This window comes from Sinocyclocheilus anshuiensis, unplaced genomic scaffold (genome assembly GCF_001515605.1).
Source record: "Sinocyclocheilus anshuiensis isolate Anshui unplaced genomic scaffold, SAMN03320099.WGS_v1.1 scaffold729, whole genome shotgun sequence".
Classification (NCBI taxonomy): domain Eukaryota; kingdom Metazoa; phylum Chordata; class Actinopteri; order Cypriniformes; family Cyprinidae; genus Sinocyclocheilus; species Sinocyclocheilus anshuiensis.
Genome location: NW_015536561.1, coordinates 772,745 through 788,877, shown reverse-complemented (window position 1 = coordinate 788,877; position 16,133 = coordinate 772,745). Strand labels below are relative to the sequence as shown.

The 16,133-nt window shown below is 38.1% G+C and overlaps 2 protein-coding genes across 5 annotated transcripts in view; one reads left to right on the top strand and one right to left on the bottom strand.

Annotated features, from left to right (window-relative positions):
• The window catches only part of LOC107701593 (kelch-like protein 25), a 17,319-nt gene extending 9,295 nt beyond the window's left edge, over window positions 1–8,024 (bottom strand). The window contains exons 1-3 of one of the 4 annotated variants that reach the window (XM_016503642.1): window positions 7,724–7,733; window positions 4,909–5,022; window positions 1,126–2,973 (exon numbers count right to left, since the gene is read on the bottom strand). In XM_016503642.1, the coding sequence (XP_016359128.1) occupies window positions 1,160–2,973; window positions 4,909–4,975 (1,881 nt within the window). In that variant the 5' untranslated portion in view covers window positions 4,976–5,022; window positions 7,724–7,733 and the 3' untranslated portion in view covers window positions 1,126–1,159. The other 3 variants (XM_016503648.1, XM_016503654.1, XM_016503658.1) reach the window with 3 other exon arrangements.
• Window positions 1–16,133, top strand: part of LOC107701621 (cytosolic carboxypeptidase 4-like) — a 237,154-nt gene that overhangs the window by 39,162 nt on the left and 181,859 nt on the right. Inside the window, exon 2 of the mRNA XM_016503665.1 lies at window positions 10,259–10,403. Within this exon, the coding sequence (XP_016359151.1) occupies window positions 10,259–10,403 (145 nt within the window). The remainder of the gene's footprint in view (window positions 1–10,258; window positions 10,404–16,133) is intronic.

Genomic DNA, 16,133 nt, shown 5'->3' with positions numbered 1-16,133 from the left:
GCTGATTACAGAACCGTCTTTCTGACAAGATGCGCGTTAAATATCGCATGCGATTAATCGTGCAGCCCTACTAATAACCCATCTGTACCTTGTCAAGAATACACAACAGATGGCAATGTATTTTCCATTTCTAAAACAAAGGTGGCAGGTTCTTTAAGTAACCAAATTTCCTGCCTTCACACATAAAAAAATTGTTCCTCTAATGAAGTATATAAATAGGTCTTTATTAATGCACCAACAGCCTAAGAGATTGATTCCTTTTGGGCATGGGGACTTCAATGCACAAGTGGAAAATGCAAATTTACAATTGCATTCTAATTGTGAAACTGTTTCTGTTCACATTGTCCTCTGGCCAATGAAAATATTCAGCAAAACCAATAAAATACCATAAAAAATTTTTGGCTGAAAATTAAAAAAAAAAGAGCTTTAGATGGTACATTTGATGGGAAACAAAATACTGTGGCATCTGTTCCAGCAACAATAAGCACCCTCTCCCTAAATCTCTCCACATTGAGTCCTTCATTGCAGACTGTAATTACAGAGATTAAGCCACTTTGTGCTCTCTCTACCTAATAGCCAATTGACAGAAAAAGCTTTGAAATGTAGATCACAAATCAATATTTCAATGGCTCACTAGTGCTGACGCAGCACTCTGATCCGAAGTAAAAACTCATGAGACGTTTAAGCCTTAAACTTCAACCCTCTTGAAGATGTTGCCCTTCAATGACAACTGCTCTATAATACTGCTAGACATCCAGATGGTTTAACACACCAATTTTCTCTTTGCTCAACCACTCTCAAAACCCTCAATAAGATGGGGGCACTCAGCTGCTATCAAAGAAGGCTGCCAAGCTGAGTTTAGCATTTTGGCATGCAGTTATCTTGACAGAAATCACTGTTTATGTGTCAATGTCGACAGCCTACTGACTTCAGTTGCTCCTCTGCTTAGAATTATGATTTAAGCAGTTTTCAAAGGAAGCACCTTCAATAAAAAATGATTTGTGTGTGTATAGATCAGATAAGTTAATACAGATACTTACACCTTCAGAAAGAATAATAAATTCAGTATACAGTGTTTAAACTCACTGGAGCACATCAAAAATGAGAGAAATGCCAAAAACTTACCCAGAACAGATCCATACACTTCAGTCGGAGGCATCTAGGCAGGAAGATGTTTCCAGGTGCTAACAAATGCAGTTGGAATCAGTGAATAAGGCACGGTAGTGATACTGTTCCAGCTATCCGATGTTGGATCATAGCAATCCAGGGTTTTACACCGCTGTGTACCGAAGTACCCACCGACCACATAGAGTTTATTACCAGAGGCCACAGCATGGCAGCTCATTCTTTTAGAAGTCATGTCACCTACACGCGTCCATTGATTGGTCTCACAATCAAATCGGTAGGCAGACGCTGCGGTAAACTCTGTATCACCACCCATTATGAATATCTGACTGCCAAGGACAGCAGCAGCGGTGTATCTCCAGGGTTGAGGGCATTCAGCAGCTATTGTCCAACGGTTCCCAACAGGGTCATAGCACTGGACCTTTGAGGCCTTGTCCCTGTGTATGGTTGTTCCACCAAACACAAAGAGTTTTAGCTTGGCGCTGACCACTGCTGCATTGCTGACACCATCCCTAAGTGGTGCCATCATTGTCCATTTGTTGGTCAGGGGGTCATACCGCTCAACCTGTTTAAGAGATACTGATGGGGATGCTGGGAAAACACCTGCTATAGCCGTGTGACCCCCAACAACATAAAGGCAGTTTTCAAGTTCAGCCGAGCCATGTCCAAAACGTGCAATTAGCATTGGGGCACCTTTCGACCATTCTTCATGTACTGTGTCATATATCCAAACATCCTTCGACACTCCATTTTCCGACCCCCTTCCTCCTGTCACGTAAACTTTGCAGCCAATGGCACATGCACTGAACTCCTTCCTCGGACTGGGAAGATCTGATTTAGGGATGATCTCTTTTGCTTTGTGATCCACTTGGTAGATCTTGTCACACATAAATGTCTGACCCCCAAGAATGAGCAGAGTGTGCCCAGCTTTGCGAGGCCTAGCGCAGGGGCTGGTGACAACACCGTCATTTTGCAGAATCTTTTTCTTGCATTGCATGGCCTCATCGACAATCTGTCGGTTCCTTTTATCTGACATCACAAGTTCCTCACATGCCACAGCCTCAATGAGGCATTCTGAGGGTAACAGTGCAAGGCGTAGTCCTCGAAGCAGTTCAGGAAGGTAGTCTCTGCGGCTGTCTAGGTCATACCTAATCCAGTGCATGACTGCATTGAACACAATCTGTTCATCTTCAACCTCCAGCTCATCACTAAGGATGAGATCCAAAAGCTTGTCTTTCGAGAGCCCACAGAAGTCTTCAGTGTCTCGAAGAGTCTCAAAGTGGATGAGGCACATCCTCCACGACAGCTCATAAAGCCGCTTACACTGATGGGCATCGGAGAGCAGCATCATCCCTAAGCAGTTTGATGCGTGCAAATTCTTCTCCAAAAATTCTGCTGCTGCATCACGGATGTCATGAAACTGCAGCATATCTCCAGCCTCGAGAAGTGACTCTGCATTCTCCTCGTTGATGATGACACGTGAGGAGTAAGCAAAGTCCAACAGCAGCTCCAGAACTTCTGGGTGAACACTGTCTCGAAAGTTAACCTCATTGTCAAGGCTCTCACGGAGGCCACCGCTAAACATGGCTTCAAAGTAGCGACTGCAAGCGGCAAGCACAGCTCTGTGACAGGGAAAGGAGCGGTCGCCTGCCCATAGCGTCACATCTGTGAACATGCACTGTTTGCGCAGGGTGTTGAGGTGGGTGAGCACAGTGTCTGGATGAGAGGGCTTGTGGAAGAGCGAAATGTTCATGGAGTCTGTGCTCGTCCTGGATTTGCGGTTTTCATGGACGCTGACTGACATCTTTTCCAGCACGTCCAAATTTTCACTGGTTCCAATACCCCGAACTAAGAAAATACAAAAGCACAACACGGGAGATTAGCAAGTGCTCTATAAAGGTATTTTCAGTATTGGGATGACTCAATGCATGTTTATGCTTGGCAATAAAATCACCACTGAGAAAGTGGTTATGTATGGTGCTGTATCAACAAAATTTAGAGCCAACTAGTGCCACATTTCTTTTCAGCTGCAGACAACATAACTATTGGTCTTGGACTCTTGGATGATTAGCATTTGCTTAAATGTGGTCGTAGTGTTAGTGTTGAATTGGCAGAGAAATCTCTTTTTAAGCTCCTTTCTTGTCTATAATGTCCAGAGACTGAAAATGTATTGCCTAAATGACAATTTTACATTCTTCTTAAGACAAACTTTGCTTGACATTTACTAGATATTCACAGCTCCTTCAGTAATCTTACTTAAACAGTTGAGTTCACTGTACTTTGTTCCGAGGATCTTAGAACTGTAATCCTTCTTTACACTGTTAAGCCAACACAAAGTTCACAATTAATCAACTCAGTCTCTAGTTCTCACATTTTATGCTGACAGATTGTGATAAATTTTAGATTCGTAAATAAGTCAGTAATCCTTTGATTTTGGCAAACCTTGAGAACTATGCAAGAAATCCAATGAGATCCTTAAAATGAACACCTAAAGAAAAAACAACAAACAAACATAAGAGCACCCTATCTAAACTAATCAATAGTAGTTTTACGAGATTAAATTTGAGACCGATGAATTCATTTCTGATCACTAAATTTGCAAGAATTAAAAAGAGAGCATCTATAATAAACTGAGAAACCTAATTATTCATATTCTGTTTAGGTTCCCATCGATCTTGCATATAGATAAAGCACAGTTTTTCCAAGTAATATATCAAGAATTTTCTTCATACTTAACCATGATTTTTTTTTCTTTTATTTGTATCAGTATATTTACATAAGGTTTTTAACCGTATTTAAGCATTGTTACCAATCACTGACATGTTTATTCAACACATAACTGGGGTGACGACAACTAGTACAAATTGTAATGCCCAATATACACTGTGTGCAATGCAGTAAAACTAGAAAGCTCCTATTATAATCAACAAAGTGTAGATTGTGTAAATTAGACAGGTTTGTTGATTTAGCATTCTTGAGTTATAATGCAATCAAAATGTGAAAAGCAGTTTTGTTTTTCATGCTGCTAAGAGGGCCAATGAGAACATGGCAGTTTAAGCACTTGATTTACAGTACAAAAACACAATTAGAAACGCAAAAAAAAAAAGTAGCATGCAGTTACCCTGCAAAAATACTTTTAATGTAAATTGTATTAATCAAAATGAAGATTACAAATAATAAAGGGAAATAATTGACATTTACTGGATTACTTTTTCTTCTATGCAGCACTACAACAAAGAAAAAAAAACTCCTAATAGTTCAACATTTAATTTGTTAGGTTTAAAGGCTGTGGCAGGTAATTAAAGGTACAAATGTACAAAGCACATGTTATATGGCTTGATATTAATGAACAGTCAGGATATTCCTGATTGGTCAGGCTTGCAGCACATGATTTGGTGAAATCCAGACAGTTCTGCCCTTTCTATCTGACATTTGAAAACTAAGGTTTCAGCAGCAAAGGTTCAATGTTACCAGTGGCTCTTTGTGAATGTGCTTGCATGTAAACTGGATTCTTTAACTGATACAATTTGAGGTTATTGTGAAGAGAGAGGGGTGCAAGCATGCACAAACATCGGCATGGTCTTTATGGATCACACTCTCGGGTTGACATGAATCACAATGCCAGAGGTTGACCACAAAGGATGCAAGGTCACAGCTATCCATGCAGAAAGCTATGCAGGGGGATAAGAGCAGCTGGGAGGCTGGTACTGGAGGGGTTGGATGCAGGGCTGTTGATGGGTGAACAAGAGAATAGGGAGCAAGCAGGTGTCTAAAACCACTTACAGCGACAAAAACTGCTGACCCACGCACAGGCACTGACAGTGAGGAACTGAGGGGGGGGGGTCTGCATTGGTCCCAAAAAGTGTCCCCTCAACAGGCCAGGCCGACAGAGTTGTCCTTTATGGGGCCAGGGAACAGAAAATGCAAAAGAGAGACTTTTTTTTTTCACATATACGAAAATTTAAGAGGGTCTCCAGTCATTTCTTGCAAGATACATTTTTGTGACAATTTCTTAAATGTTGCATAATTCCACAACAATGGACTTATAGTCAGGTTTGTGGCTGAATGAGAAGGAAAGAGCTGAAAAAGAAGCCCAACTATTATTTCACAGCTTGATGAAACTGCCTTGGAGTTCCTGCATGGTTCATCCCATCACCCATGGTAACCATCACTCAACAACAGCATGAGCCATGCCAAAGTTGCTGAATCATTCAATACGAACAAACTAACTACCTATCCATGCGGATATTCTCACCAACATGAATGACACCTTTTACTTGCCACGCCACTGAGAGGCTGAAGAACAAAGGTCTTTATTCCTTTCAATGTTCTTCCTGTGTAAACATCTAGACTCCTGACTAAATAGCCTTTCCAGGTTCTTTTCACTGAGGATGTTGGTATTCCAGAGCTGTATTTCAGTTAGGCTACAGCAAAGGGAGGGAGGTGCTTTTTGTGTTTGCAGAAAGTCAAAAGCTGGCAACCTCGCTGATTTGAAAAAGCTCAATGAATCACCGGCCAGCAAGAAGTCTGTCATCAGGACTAAGTACTTCTATTAGCACTCAGGCTAAAACATATTTTACACAAGTATGTGGAATTGTGGATGCAGACATTTCTAGCTGCGCAAGCTCGATTTTCAGTTATTTTTACGCAGTTTGCATTAAGTAGTAATGTAGTAAAATGCAGATATTAAAAGGCGAAATTCAGTAAACACCTTATTGATGTATATTTTGTACAGGCAAGCAGATGAAGCCAGAATATTTACGCAATGTGCAAAGTTTCACGTTAAATGGTTTCCCATTGAAAACCATTAGAAGGAAAACACTGAACCATTAAGCGGATTGCATTCATATTCTGGCCTCATCTGCTTGCCTATGTAAACTATGCATCATTAATATAGAGAATATTACTGTTTTAAATATATTAAGCACTTTAAGTGTTTTTACAACGTTTTGTCGCACTGTTTAATGATTTAAATATTGCCGCAGGTGCTTAATATGGATTGCAAATGGCCAAACCTTGCATTTTGTTCACATACCTGTGTTTTATTCCTTTAGGAGAGGTGACCTAAATATTTGCGGCTGTGAAACTGATGGAAAATTGACAGGCTTGTCCTGCAGTTCTATGGATGTTTTGCCCTCCAGGTCTTCGAGCTGGTCACGTGACTGAAAGTTATGAATAGCGGATGTCTTCTGGCTTTAAAAAATGGGCAAAAACTGTACCTTTAGAGGTACAACAATTTGTCAATACTACTCTAAGGTACTAATAGGTACCTTTTAGATACTACTGTGAACCTTTAAGGGGTAAATAAGGTACAAATGTCTTTTTGAGAGTACTGCCCCAGTGACAAGTACTCCTAAAGGTAAAATTTTTCCACTTTTTTTCTTTTTCAGGGTTATATTATTTCTATATCTGTGTTATATTCACTTAAAATATTGTCATGGACACTCAATAGTTGCTACAGACAGTACCCACTGCCATTGTTATAGAAAGTTATAATAGTGTGGCCAATGGCCATACTGGTAATTTTGGCTCAAATGGAAAAACTTTAGCGAAAGCATGCTGAACAGTCTTACATTTAGTTCCTTATTTCTTATAACTACATAAAAATGTGAAAGCGGTGTTTCTCAACCCTGCAAGGACCCCCAGAACTACACGTTTGAACATCTCCCTTATTTGACACCCATTTCAGGACATGGAGCCACTAAAAATGACCTGATGAGTTGAATCAGGTGTTAGATTAGAGAGACATCCAACATTTTATGGGACCAAAACGGAGAGCCATTTGTAGTCTAACATTTGCATGTACCAGGTGAGTAATTAAAGCGAATATAATTGTAATGTTAGTGTCATGAAATCTTTACAAAAGTAAACAGCAGCCAATATGCGGTTACAGGCGCATGTTTACTTGAACAGTGATCAATGCAGAAATAACTAGAATGAACTTCAAATACTGAGGCCATAGATGATACATTCAGACGCAATTTCCTGACTTTTATATAATATAAACACATTTTAATTGTAAAAATGATAAATGTAGGAGCAGGTGTTCTGTGGCTCGGGTTAAAAAAATACACAATTTTCTGTCCGTCGTTCCCTCAGTTAACCCCTAGCCTCATTACACAATGAAAAGTGGGTTTACGTGAACAAGTGTAGCTATTATATAATTAAAATAGATAAGGCAATTTCGTAGTATACGGCGACTATTTTCTACGCCACGAGACTTCAGAAATGCGCACCAACTAAAGCTACAGTTAGCCAGCTCGCTAGTGCGTTAAACAAAGTAAAAAAACACCTGATTAAATTGATAACGTACACTGAGGTAAAATGTAATAGTACGATAAAAAGTAACCACAGTAACATCTAAAAAATGACAGATTTGGCTGCGTTTAGGTTTATGGCGACCGCTCAGTAACGATACTATGAATGAGAGGAGCTAATGCTGTTAGCGCAGAGTACACTCCGTGTATTGACATGCAGAAGAAAGCCTGACAAACTCCTGGCTATTAGAGACACGTAAAGACGCTGCTCTCCCTGGAAGAGATCATTATCTTCCGATTTACACGCATTACTCCTTCTGGAAGAAGCGAGAGGTAGTCACCAATCCCTATCCAGCTTACATCTAATCCTGACTGAGTGTATTGGCTTTTCCAGCTCTGCCAAAAACAGGAAGAACATTGCAGATGTTGGTTAGAGTTTTATTCATCTGAAGCTTCTTGCTCTAATACAAGACTATTTTTTAGAAAGGCATACTTACAGTGTTCTGGGCGCTAGTGACAAATCCTGACGTTGTGCAGTTTTGGAATTAGGGAAGGAATCATAGTTTTGTTCACCTCTTGTCTGGTTGGCTCTGTTACTTTGTTCATATTCCAGTCCTCACTGATGAAAAACTGTGGAGTCTCTTAGGGTAATATCCAAAAGCAGGGGAATGGGTTGATTGACGTGCCGTTGACCAATCACGCACTGAGAATGTGTGCAAATATAAAATTTGGCCAATAGGAACGTTCCAACCTGAAAGTCTGCGCTGTTTTTCTGTACAAAGCAGCCAATGTCGGAAGGCAGCGCATCACAACAATTAGCAGGGAAGAATTATGACTTTTTGTGCACATTACGCTTTTTAAAACTGCTACAATGACGAATGTTCACCTAGATTAGCAGTATTTTGGCAAATATTTAATTGCATTTGAAAAATAGACCTTATTTTTTAAACATAATTTAAAAATGCCCTATTTTATTGTTATTGAATTAGCACACTGTTGTTTGTTCATAAGGCAATGGGTTAGTGACATCTATAGTTATATCCTTTTCCATGTATTTTTATTTTTTCTGTGTGAGTGTAACAATTGTAAATTGAGGATGTTTTTAAATGCAATGCTTTTAGCTCCATCTAGTGTGGGATTGTTATATTCATAGCTATGATAAAGCACAACACACCTAGAACTGTTTTCAACCGTTTTCAAGCTTTTTGAAATAAAATGATCCGTGTGAGGGGATCTTTTGTGCTTCCTAAACAGTAAAGTCATATTTTCATTTATGAAAATCTGTCGTCATTGTAAAATTCTTAGATTGTGCCTCTTGTGGTCTGAGGGGAGTTTGAAAACCACTGAGCAAGATAGACCATGTCAAGAAAATTGCATATTATTATACATATTTTCATTTCTCACTGGTAATATATTTCAGTTTCTTTATTTTTTTTGTGCAATATTAGGTTAATTCATTAACATCAATATTTTAGGTGGTTAAAATTGTGTGTAGGCCATCTATTTTATATTTATAATATACATTTATTTCCCTTTAGAAATATTGATTTATTATCACGTGTGAGTCTTTAGTTGCTATCTGATTTTTATTTTTATTCCACAGTTAGTCGAAGTGTTAAAGTGTTAAGTGTTCATTTCCAAGCCTGTCCCTGTGCTGCTGAACCATGCGTAACGTGATCAAGTTCACTTCGATTTGAGTCTGAATGCATTTTCTGGGCCAGTGCATCGAGAGCACTGCCTTGTCCTTGGCTTAGCTAAAGAGATGGTTGAATTTCATTGGTGGCCATAATTAACTATGTTCCATCTGCAAAATCACCAAGGGAGTACAGTATACTCCATTAGTTGTCTAAACCTAATCCGGGACCAAAGGCTCTTTAAGTGTAGAGAAATGTGCTGATCTTTACTGCGTTAATACATGCAAGACAGGCAGAGTTTTACCGCATATGCTGTGGTCATTAGGAGTCAGATCATGAAATTGTAGTACTATAATAAAGCCACAGACTTACTGCAGTGCTTACAGCAGCTTTTGCTGGGGTAAAAAAAGGTTTAGGACTTAAAAGGCACGCAATGTGAGACATATCTAATTTTAAATGTTGAATAAGTGCCATATAAACCAGACGGATAGCCAGGTGCCAAAAGAGAGGATTATATAGATTAAATAATATTTGTACATCAAGTCAGATTTATTTATGTTGCGCTTTTCCCACTTCAAAAGAGCTTTACAGAAAATTATTATGTTAATGTTTATAATAATGTATAACTTCATGTGTGCAGGTTATACTTTTATATCAACTTTATATGAATATCTGGGCAATAATATTACGTTTTTGTCAATCTATAGAGTTACATCTGTCTTTCTATTTATCTGGCTGCTAAATATGAAAGCATTCAGAACTGCTAAATCTCAATTTTGGTAAAGTGTCTTTTAAAAGATGGCTCATCATCGTAGGTATTACATTTCATGTGGTTTCCACTTGATGGATGACCCTGATGGGGAGATGGTAATGTCCCTCATCATTTTAAAATTTATGCACCACAGATATGCAGCTGGCCACTAAGAGGGTCACAGGAGAGACCCATGGGTTATCCCGACACGACAAATGCCCCCTAAAATAGCAAGACTATAATCCTGCTGATATATGAAGATCACTGTAAACTTTCCAACAGTGCTTAGTTTTATGTAAACTGCGCTACCCATGGTGCACTTGTTGCCAAACAATAAAATCTGACCCGCATGACGTACCACTGGCGCTCTGAATTTCGAATGATATGTTCTCGCCGTGGAACAATTTGTAGAGAGGTTTCTATACAACGGAGGTTAAGTTCACTTGGCCATAACCCCTGATTTGACTGAAGGCCAGTTTGTTTCTTTCTAGCCAGGTTCTCTGCAAAAACGCAAGCTGAACATGGAAGACACAAGGGATGAAGCATCTGGACCTGAGGCCCCTGCACAGGTCACCCAGCCATGGACGTTTTCCAAATCATCTTTGATTAGAAAGCTGAGACAGCACTTAATCAGTTGTAAGTATATTATTATTATTATTATTATTAGCCATCCATGCAATATAAGAGTGAGAATTAATGAATGAGTTTATTTTTATTTATGCATTTATTTATCAATATGCATTTATTTATGCATGTATCTATCTGTATTTATTTAGGCATTTATTTTTTTTCTATATGCATTTATTTTTATCTACTTATGTTATTATATGCATTAGCCTATAATGGTATAGCAAAGGATGCATTCATTTAGCAAACATGGCATTTAAAAAGTACAGCAATAAGGTTCATGTAGTTACATTGATCATTTTGCATTATTATCATTTCCTTTTTTTTACTTTTTAGCATTTACTTATTTATTTTTATTTATTTATTTGTTTACGATCATTGTAGAGTAGATGGTCTTTTGAAATCTTAGATATCTATTTTCACTGAAAGTAGACTAGTTTGCAGTGTACTAATCCGAGTCTAACTCTTTGTGAAGGAAGCTTCAGAGCGTCTTCTGTCTTTGTTGCCATCATATGTGTGACAGTTCATTTAGGCGAGATGCTAATGGTGTTGTGTCTCTCAGCTGATGATGATGAAGCAAATCAAGCATAAGATGAGCCGCTGTGGTTTTGCAGCCCCATATTTAGACATCTCTAAGCTATCTGTGTAACTGAATCATGTGCTGAGGACACACTGATCTGGCACCAGATTAATAAAAAAAAAAAAAAAAAATATATATTTAGGAATGTGCTCAGTGGATCTCGGCAGCTATAAAGTGTTTTTGTCATAAATCTATGGTTACAACTATGTGGACGCTCAAACAGCATCCCCATATGTGCTTGTTGGTTTCAAAACCATGGGCTTGAGGAGTTGGGCTTCCTTCATCTTCCACTCTTCTGGAAAGGTTTTCCACTGGATGATGGAACATGACTCCTGGGATTTGTTCCCATTTAGACTCAAGAGCATCAGTAAGGTCAGGGACGGATGTTGGGCAAATGGGGTCTGGCTCACAGTTGCTGTTCCAATTCATCCCATAGGTGTTTAGTGTGGTTCAGGCCTGGGCTTTGTGCGGGTCATTCAATCATGTTTATGGACAGTGGGTAGTGTGATTTCTTTGCCTTCATTTTTCTGTCTATTCTCTATAGAAATAGCCTATACTAGGGTTGCCTAAACTTGGATTCACGAAGCGTTTATCATAATAAAAATGAAATTCTGTCCGTTTACCTGCATGTCATGTTACTATTAACTAACATCAGAGAATTGTGAACATGCAAATGTTGTTAAATTATTGAAATATTATCTTAAATTGTCAGAGGGTACTTCAAGTAAGTAGTACCATATTAGGCCAAACTTTTGTCTTCTACTTACGGTACACTATCATATGGTTTCTGAAGACTAGCATGTCGATGGTGGTTTTTATCATTTTTAAAGCTTGAAGGAGTATATCACCCAAAAATGAAAATGCTGTCATCATTTACTCAACCTGGTCTTCTGTTGAACACAAAAGAAGATATTTTGAAGAATATTGGTAACCTAACAGTTGATGGTAGCCATTGACTTCCATAGTCATTTTTTCCCCCATCTTATAGAACTCAATGGCTACAACTATTTGTTTACCAACCTTCTTCTTTTGTGTTCAACAGAAAAAGTAGTATTTGGTAGTATTAACTTAAGAGTCCACAAAAACACTGTTTTTTTTTTTTTTTAATTCTGTGCAGCTTTCCAATATTTCCTCTGCTCTGATGTTAATCATGATGCTGGTTTGCGGCTAGAGTAATTACTGATGGTCAACCATGAAAGCAGAAGGTTTTGCAACCTAAAGGCAGAAATTCCTTTCACTCTCATAACTTCTGTTCCCTTTTATCTTTCATCATCCAGTAAGGGTGAGATGAGAGTTAATGAGGAGGTAATCTGATGAGGATAGTTTTCTGTCTTTAAATCTTAACTGTGCTTGCAGCTGTAGGCCTTGGAATTATTCATTTATTTCTTTACAGAGAAAGATTTAGATGTAGGGGAGGGATAGTTGTCACACTTTTTATTCCAGTGAATATTTCTGAATATTTATTTATTTATTTTTAAATTTTAAATTTTTACATTTTAAATTTTTGAAAGTCAGTTTCTATGTAGACACATAATCTTATTTGTTTATTTTGCAACCAGAACTTTTCTGATATGGGCTATTGGCATCTGGCTTGTGAAGCAACTTGATGCAGTTACCAGCTTCATTTTTTCTTTCTTGCAGAATATAAACAATAACTAAGCTCTTTATACAGTATTTTATGTGAGGCATCATGTGTGTCTGTTCTTACCATTTCCCCAGAGTCCCAGTTCAAGTGAAGCACCTTAATTCATGTAAATGAAACTCCGTTTGAACTCAGTGGCTGTAAATTCGAGACCCGGTCTTCCCATGCCCTACGAGTCTCTTGTAACTCAATGTGTCCTGTCTGCATATATCTCTTCTGATTCATGCTGTTGTTAATTGCCCTGCTTATACTGGCCAGAGTTCTTTAATGAGCTGGGGTTGAAATACTACAGACCACTAAATCCAGCTGTGTATTATGTATAATGCAAGAACATGGTGTTTACATGTTAGTGCCATTTCCTGTCAGACTAGTCAAGAGTGTGTGCTATTAGCTGTCATGACCATGTCAAGAGCTGTCGTGACGCCCTTCTCCTGTAGTTTATGAGGATGTGAAGTACAATGTGACCACAAGAGGGAGATAACAAGCCATGTATTGTAGAAAAAAACAAACGTGTTGTAAATCAATGTGGCTCTCAGCTGGTTTTGCTTCAGGACCCAGACTGTACGCTAGATATCAAGTGACCAAAATTGTTTAAAGTACACAAATAAATAAATACATAAAAAGAATAAAAGAATAATCCCTTAAATTTTATTTAATTCTGTCAGTAGTTGTTAGGACAAACCATTACTTATATTATTTTTTATTTTTTGTTATGTTTTTAATAAAATCTTTCATTGCAAAATGATATGTACATATATATTATAATTATATATGTATATATAATTAAAATGAAAAATTTGATAAATGAAATAAAATGAAAAATTGTTTTATTAACAAAATAAACATCTAAAAACAGCCATGTATTGTCAAAATACATGTTTTTAGATATGTTTTATTATTGAAAACAAATCTTTCATTTTAATACTATATATATATAAATGTGTAAATTACAATTTATAAATTAAATTACATCTGTGTTTTTCAATTTTTATTTTTATATCCTCCCCCACACGTGTATACATGTATGTATTTGTGTGTGTGTATGTATATATGTGTATATATATATATATATATATATATAACATGCGGTAGATATCAATTACATTAATGTACATAACATATAATACATTATAATATAATGTGTGTGTTCTGTATTAGTGCAACTTATTGTCATAATTCTGTAAATTTTTGTGCATTACTGCTCATACATGTGAAAATAGATTTGAAAGGAGTTTATTTGAATATTTAATTGTGTAATTAATATTTTCTGTGGGATTTGCCCCACCACCAAACAGATATTTACTCACTGTGTTCCTGCAGCTGCAGTTAATGACCGATTAAATTTCAGAAAGGCCCTTTGCTTCCCCCCTCCCCTTCTTTCTCTTGCTCTCTGTGCGTTTACTTTTTTTGTTGTGAGGTTGTTGGTGCAGAATTTGAGTAGATGGGTGAGCGGTAGGACATGATAAGGATATTGGAGTGGGGTGGGAGAACTGGCAGCCCATCTTGAGGTCAGATTTCACTGCCCTCTCTCTGCGTGTTTTATGGAAAGTGCTATTTCAGCCATCTTCAGCATGCAAGTGCCAGTGCTTGGTCGATTGCTCATGTTACAGCCGCCGTCTGAGTGACAGTCAGGCTTTCTGGCACACAAAAGAGCCCAGTGGAAAATCCTGAGCCTGGCTGTGGCGGGATACTAACACAGTGCAGGTCCTGTAGCGTTGGGAACAAAATACAAGATGCACATCCCATTCAGGGTGCAGGACAGGTGGGAAAAGAATCAAGGGTCCACTGTGGGTCTGATGAAAGGGGGAGATACAGAATTGGCAGCGAACGTGTGCCCTCCGAGCACGTCTCTCTCCAAAAATACCATTAATGGCAAGAAAAGATGCTTAACGTGGTATTTTAAGTTAGTTGACCATGAGGGAATGAGTCATACTCTTTAATTTGATGTTGAGATTTGCAGATGGCGATTAGACTCATGATCAGCAGTGTATTAAGCATTACTGGCTGCTGTCAAGTAAACATTTTGACAGATATTTCTGATAAATTCAATAAAGTTAGATCTGAAATTGGACTCCACTCTTAGTGGGTATATTTTGGAATTTTGGTCTTATGTAAAAAATTAAACGGGTAATTCTGAGATAAAGTTTAAATTCAAGTCACATTTATGGGAAAAAAAACTGCTATTGTGATATATAGCTTCAACTGTGTATCTAAATTGCAATTATATTGTAAATTATAATCATTAATAATTGACTTTACATGCTAATTGGGGCTTTTTGAAAATCATAATTTTGACTATGATGAATAATTGCAACTTTACGAGGCAATTGTGAGATATAAATGTCAGGTTGCATATATTTTAGTTATATAAATTTGAATGTATTTACATTGAGGTTTAAAAGGCCTTTTAAACCCATGGCTTCTCACTGAATCATAACCAAAAGACCTCTGCTTCCTTTGAGATAAAAAATGAGAGTTAAAGAGCCAATCTCCCTTTTATGATTTGTTGTGATTACTGCTGTATTGCTCACTCATTTTACCTTGGTTATCACATGAAAATAAACAATCATTCACTTTTAAAACCTGAGAGAAATTTAATCTGAGAACTGGTGGGAGAAAGTAACTCGAGATGGCTCTCTACGTGCATTTCATACCAAGGTTATGTTTTGCTAAGCGTACTAGATGACAAGTATGTCTGCTTAAGGGTCTCGGTATCCACATTTGCGTAATTCCCCTGTAGGTCTGAGCATGGAATGAAAATTGGCCTCAGATGTGAAATTAAAAACACTGTTGTCATCACTTGATCAAACCCACCTCCATCAAAAGCATGAGAGTTAAATTCATGAACTGTGAACATTAAAACAATTTGTTTTAACTCTAGGGGTATTCTTTGCATGTCTTTATACAGTATAATATTTTTTTCTGTAAATGTTACCATTCAGCAGATGCTAAATCAGCTGCAGCACAACACAACTATTGAAACTACAGCCTGAAACATGCAACACAATTAGCATAGTCTGAGTGACTCTTATCAGCCGAGAATCAGATTGTGCTGGTTGAGCTGCATGTTTTGAATTGTTCAAGAAGAATAATTTCTTCGGGAATCGGACCTCACTAGTCGGACTGTTTTTGAGTCTCTTAAAAGAACTCACTCATAAGAGTCATTCTTGTCACGGGTTGCTACTGTGAGGAGCACGGAGCGAGGAACGAGGAGACCAGGAGTACAAAACAAAGGAGTTTAATTCTTTTTTTTCAGGGAATCACACGTAGCACAAACAATTCCAGACAAGGGAGAACAGAACGGGCTAGAACTAAATAGGGCAGATAACGAGGGGCAGACAGGTGATGGGAATAACTAATAACAAGGAACAGTTGATACTAATATTGGGAAAAGGAACTGGAAGGACCAAATAAGGACAACAGGAACTAAACGGGAACATACACGTGACAGATCGCCCCTCTCCCGGACGGCGCGTCCCGCGCCATAACAGTACCATCAGGGAGGGGGGGGGGGGGG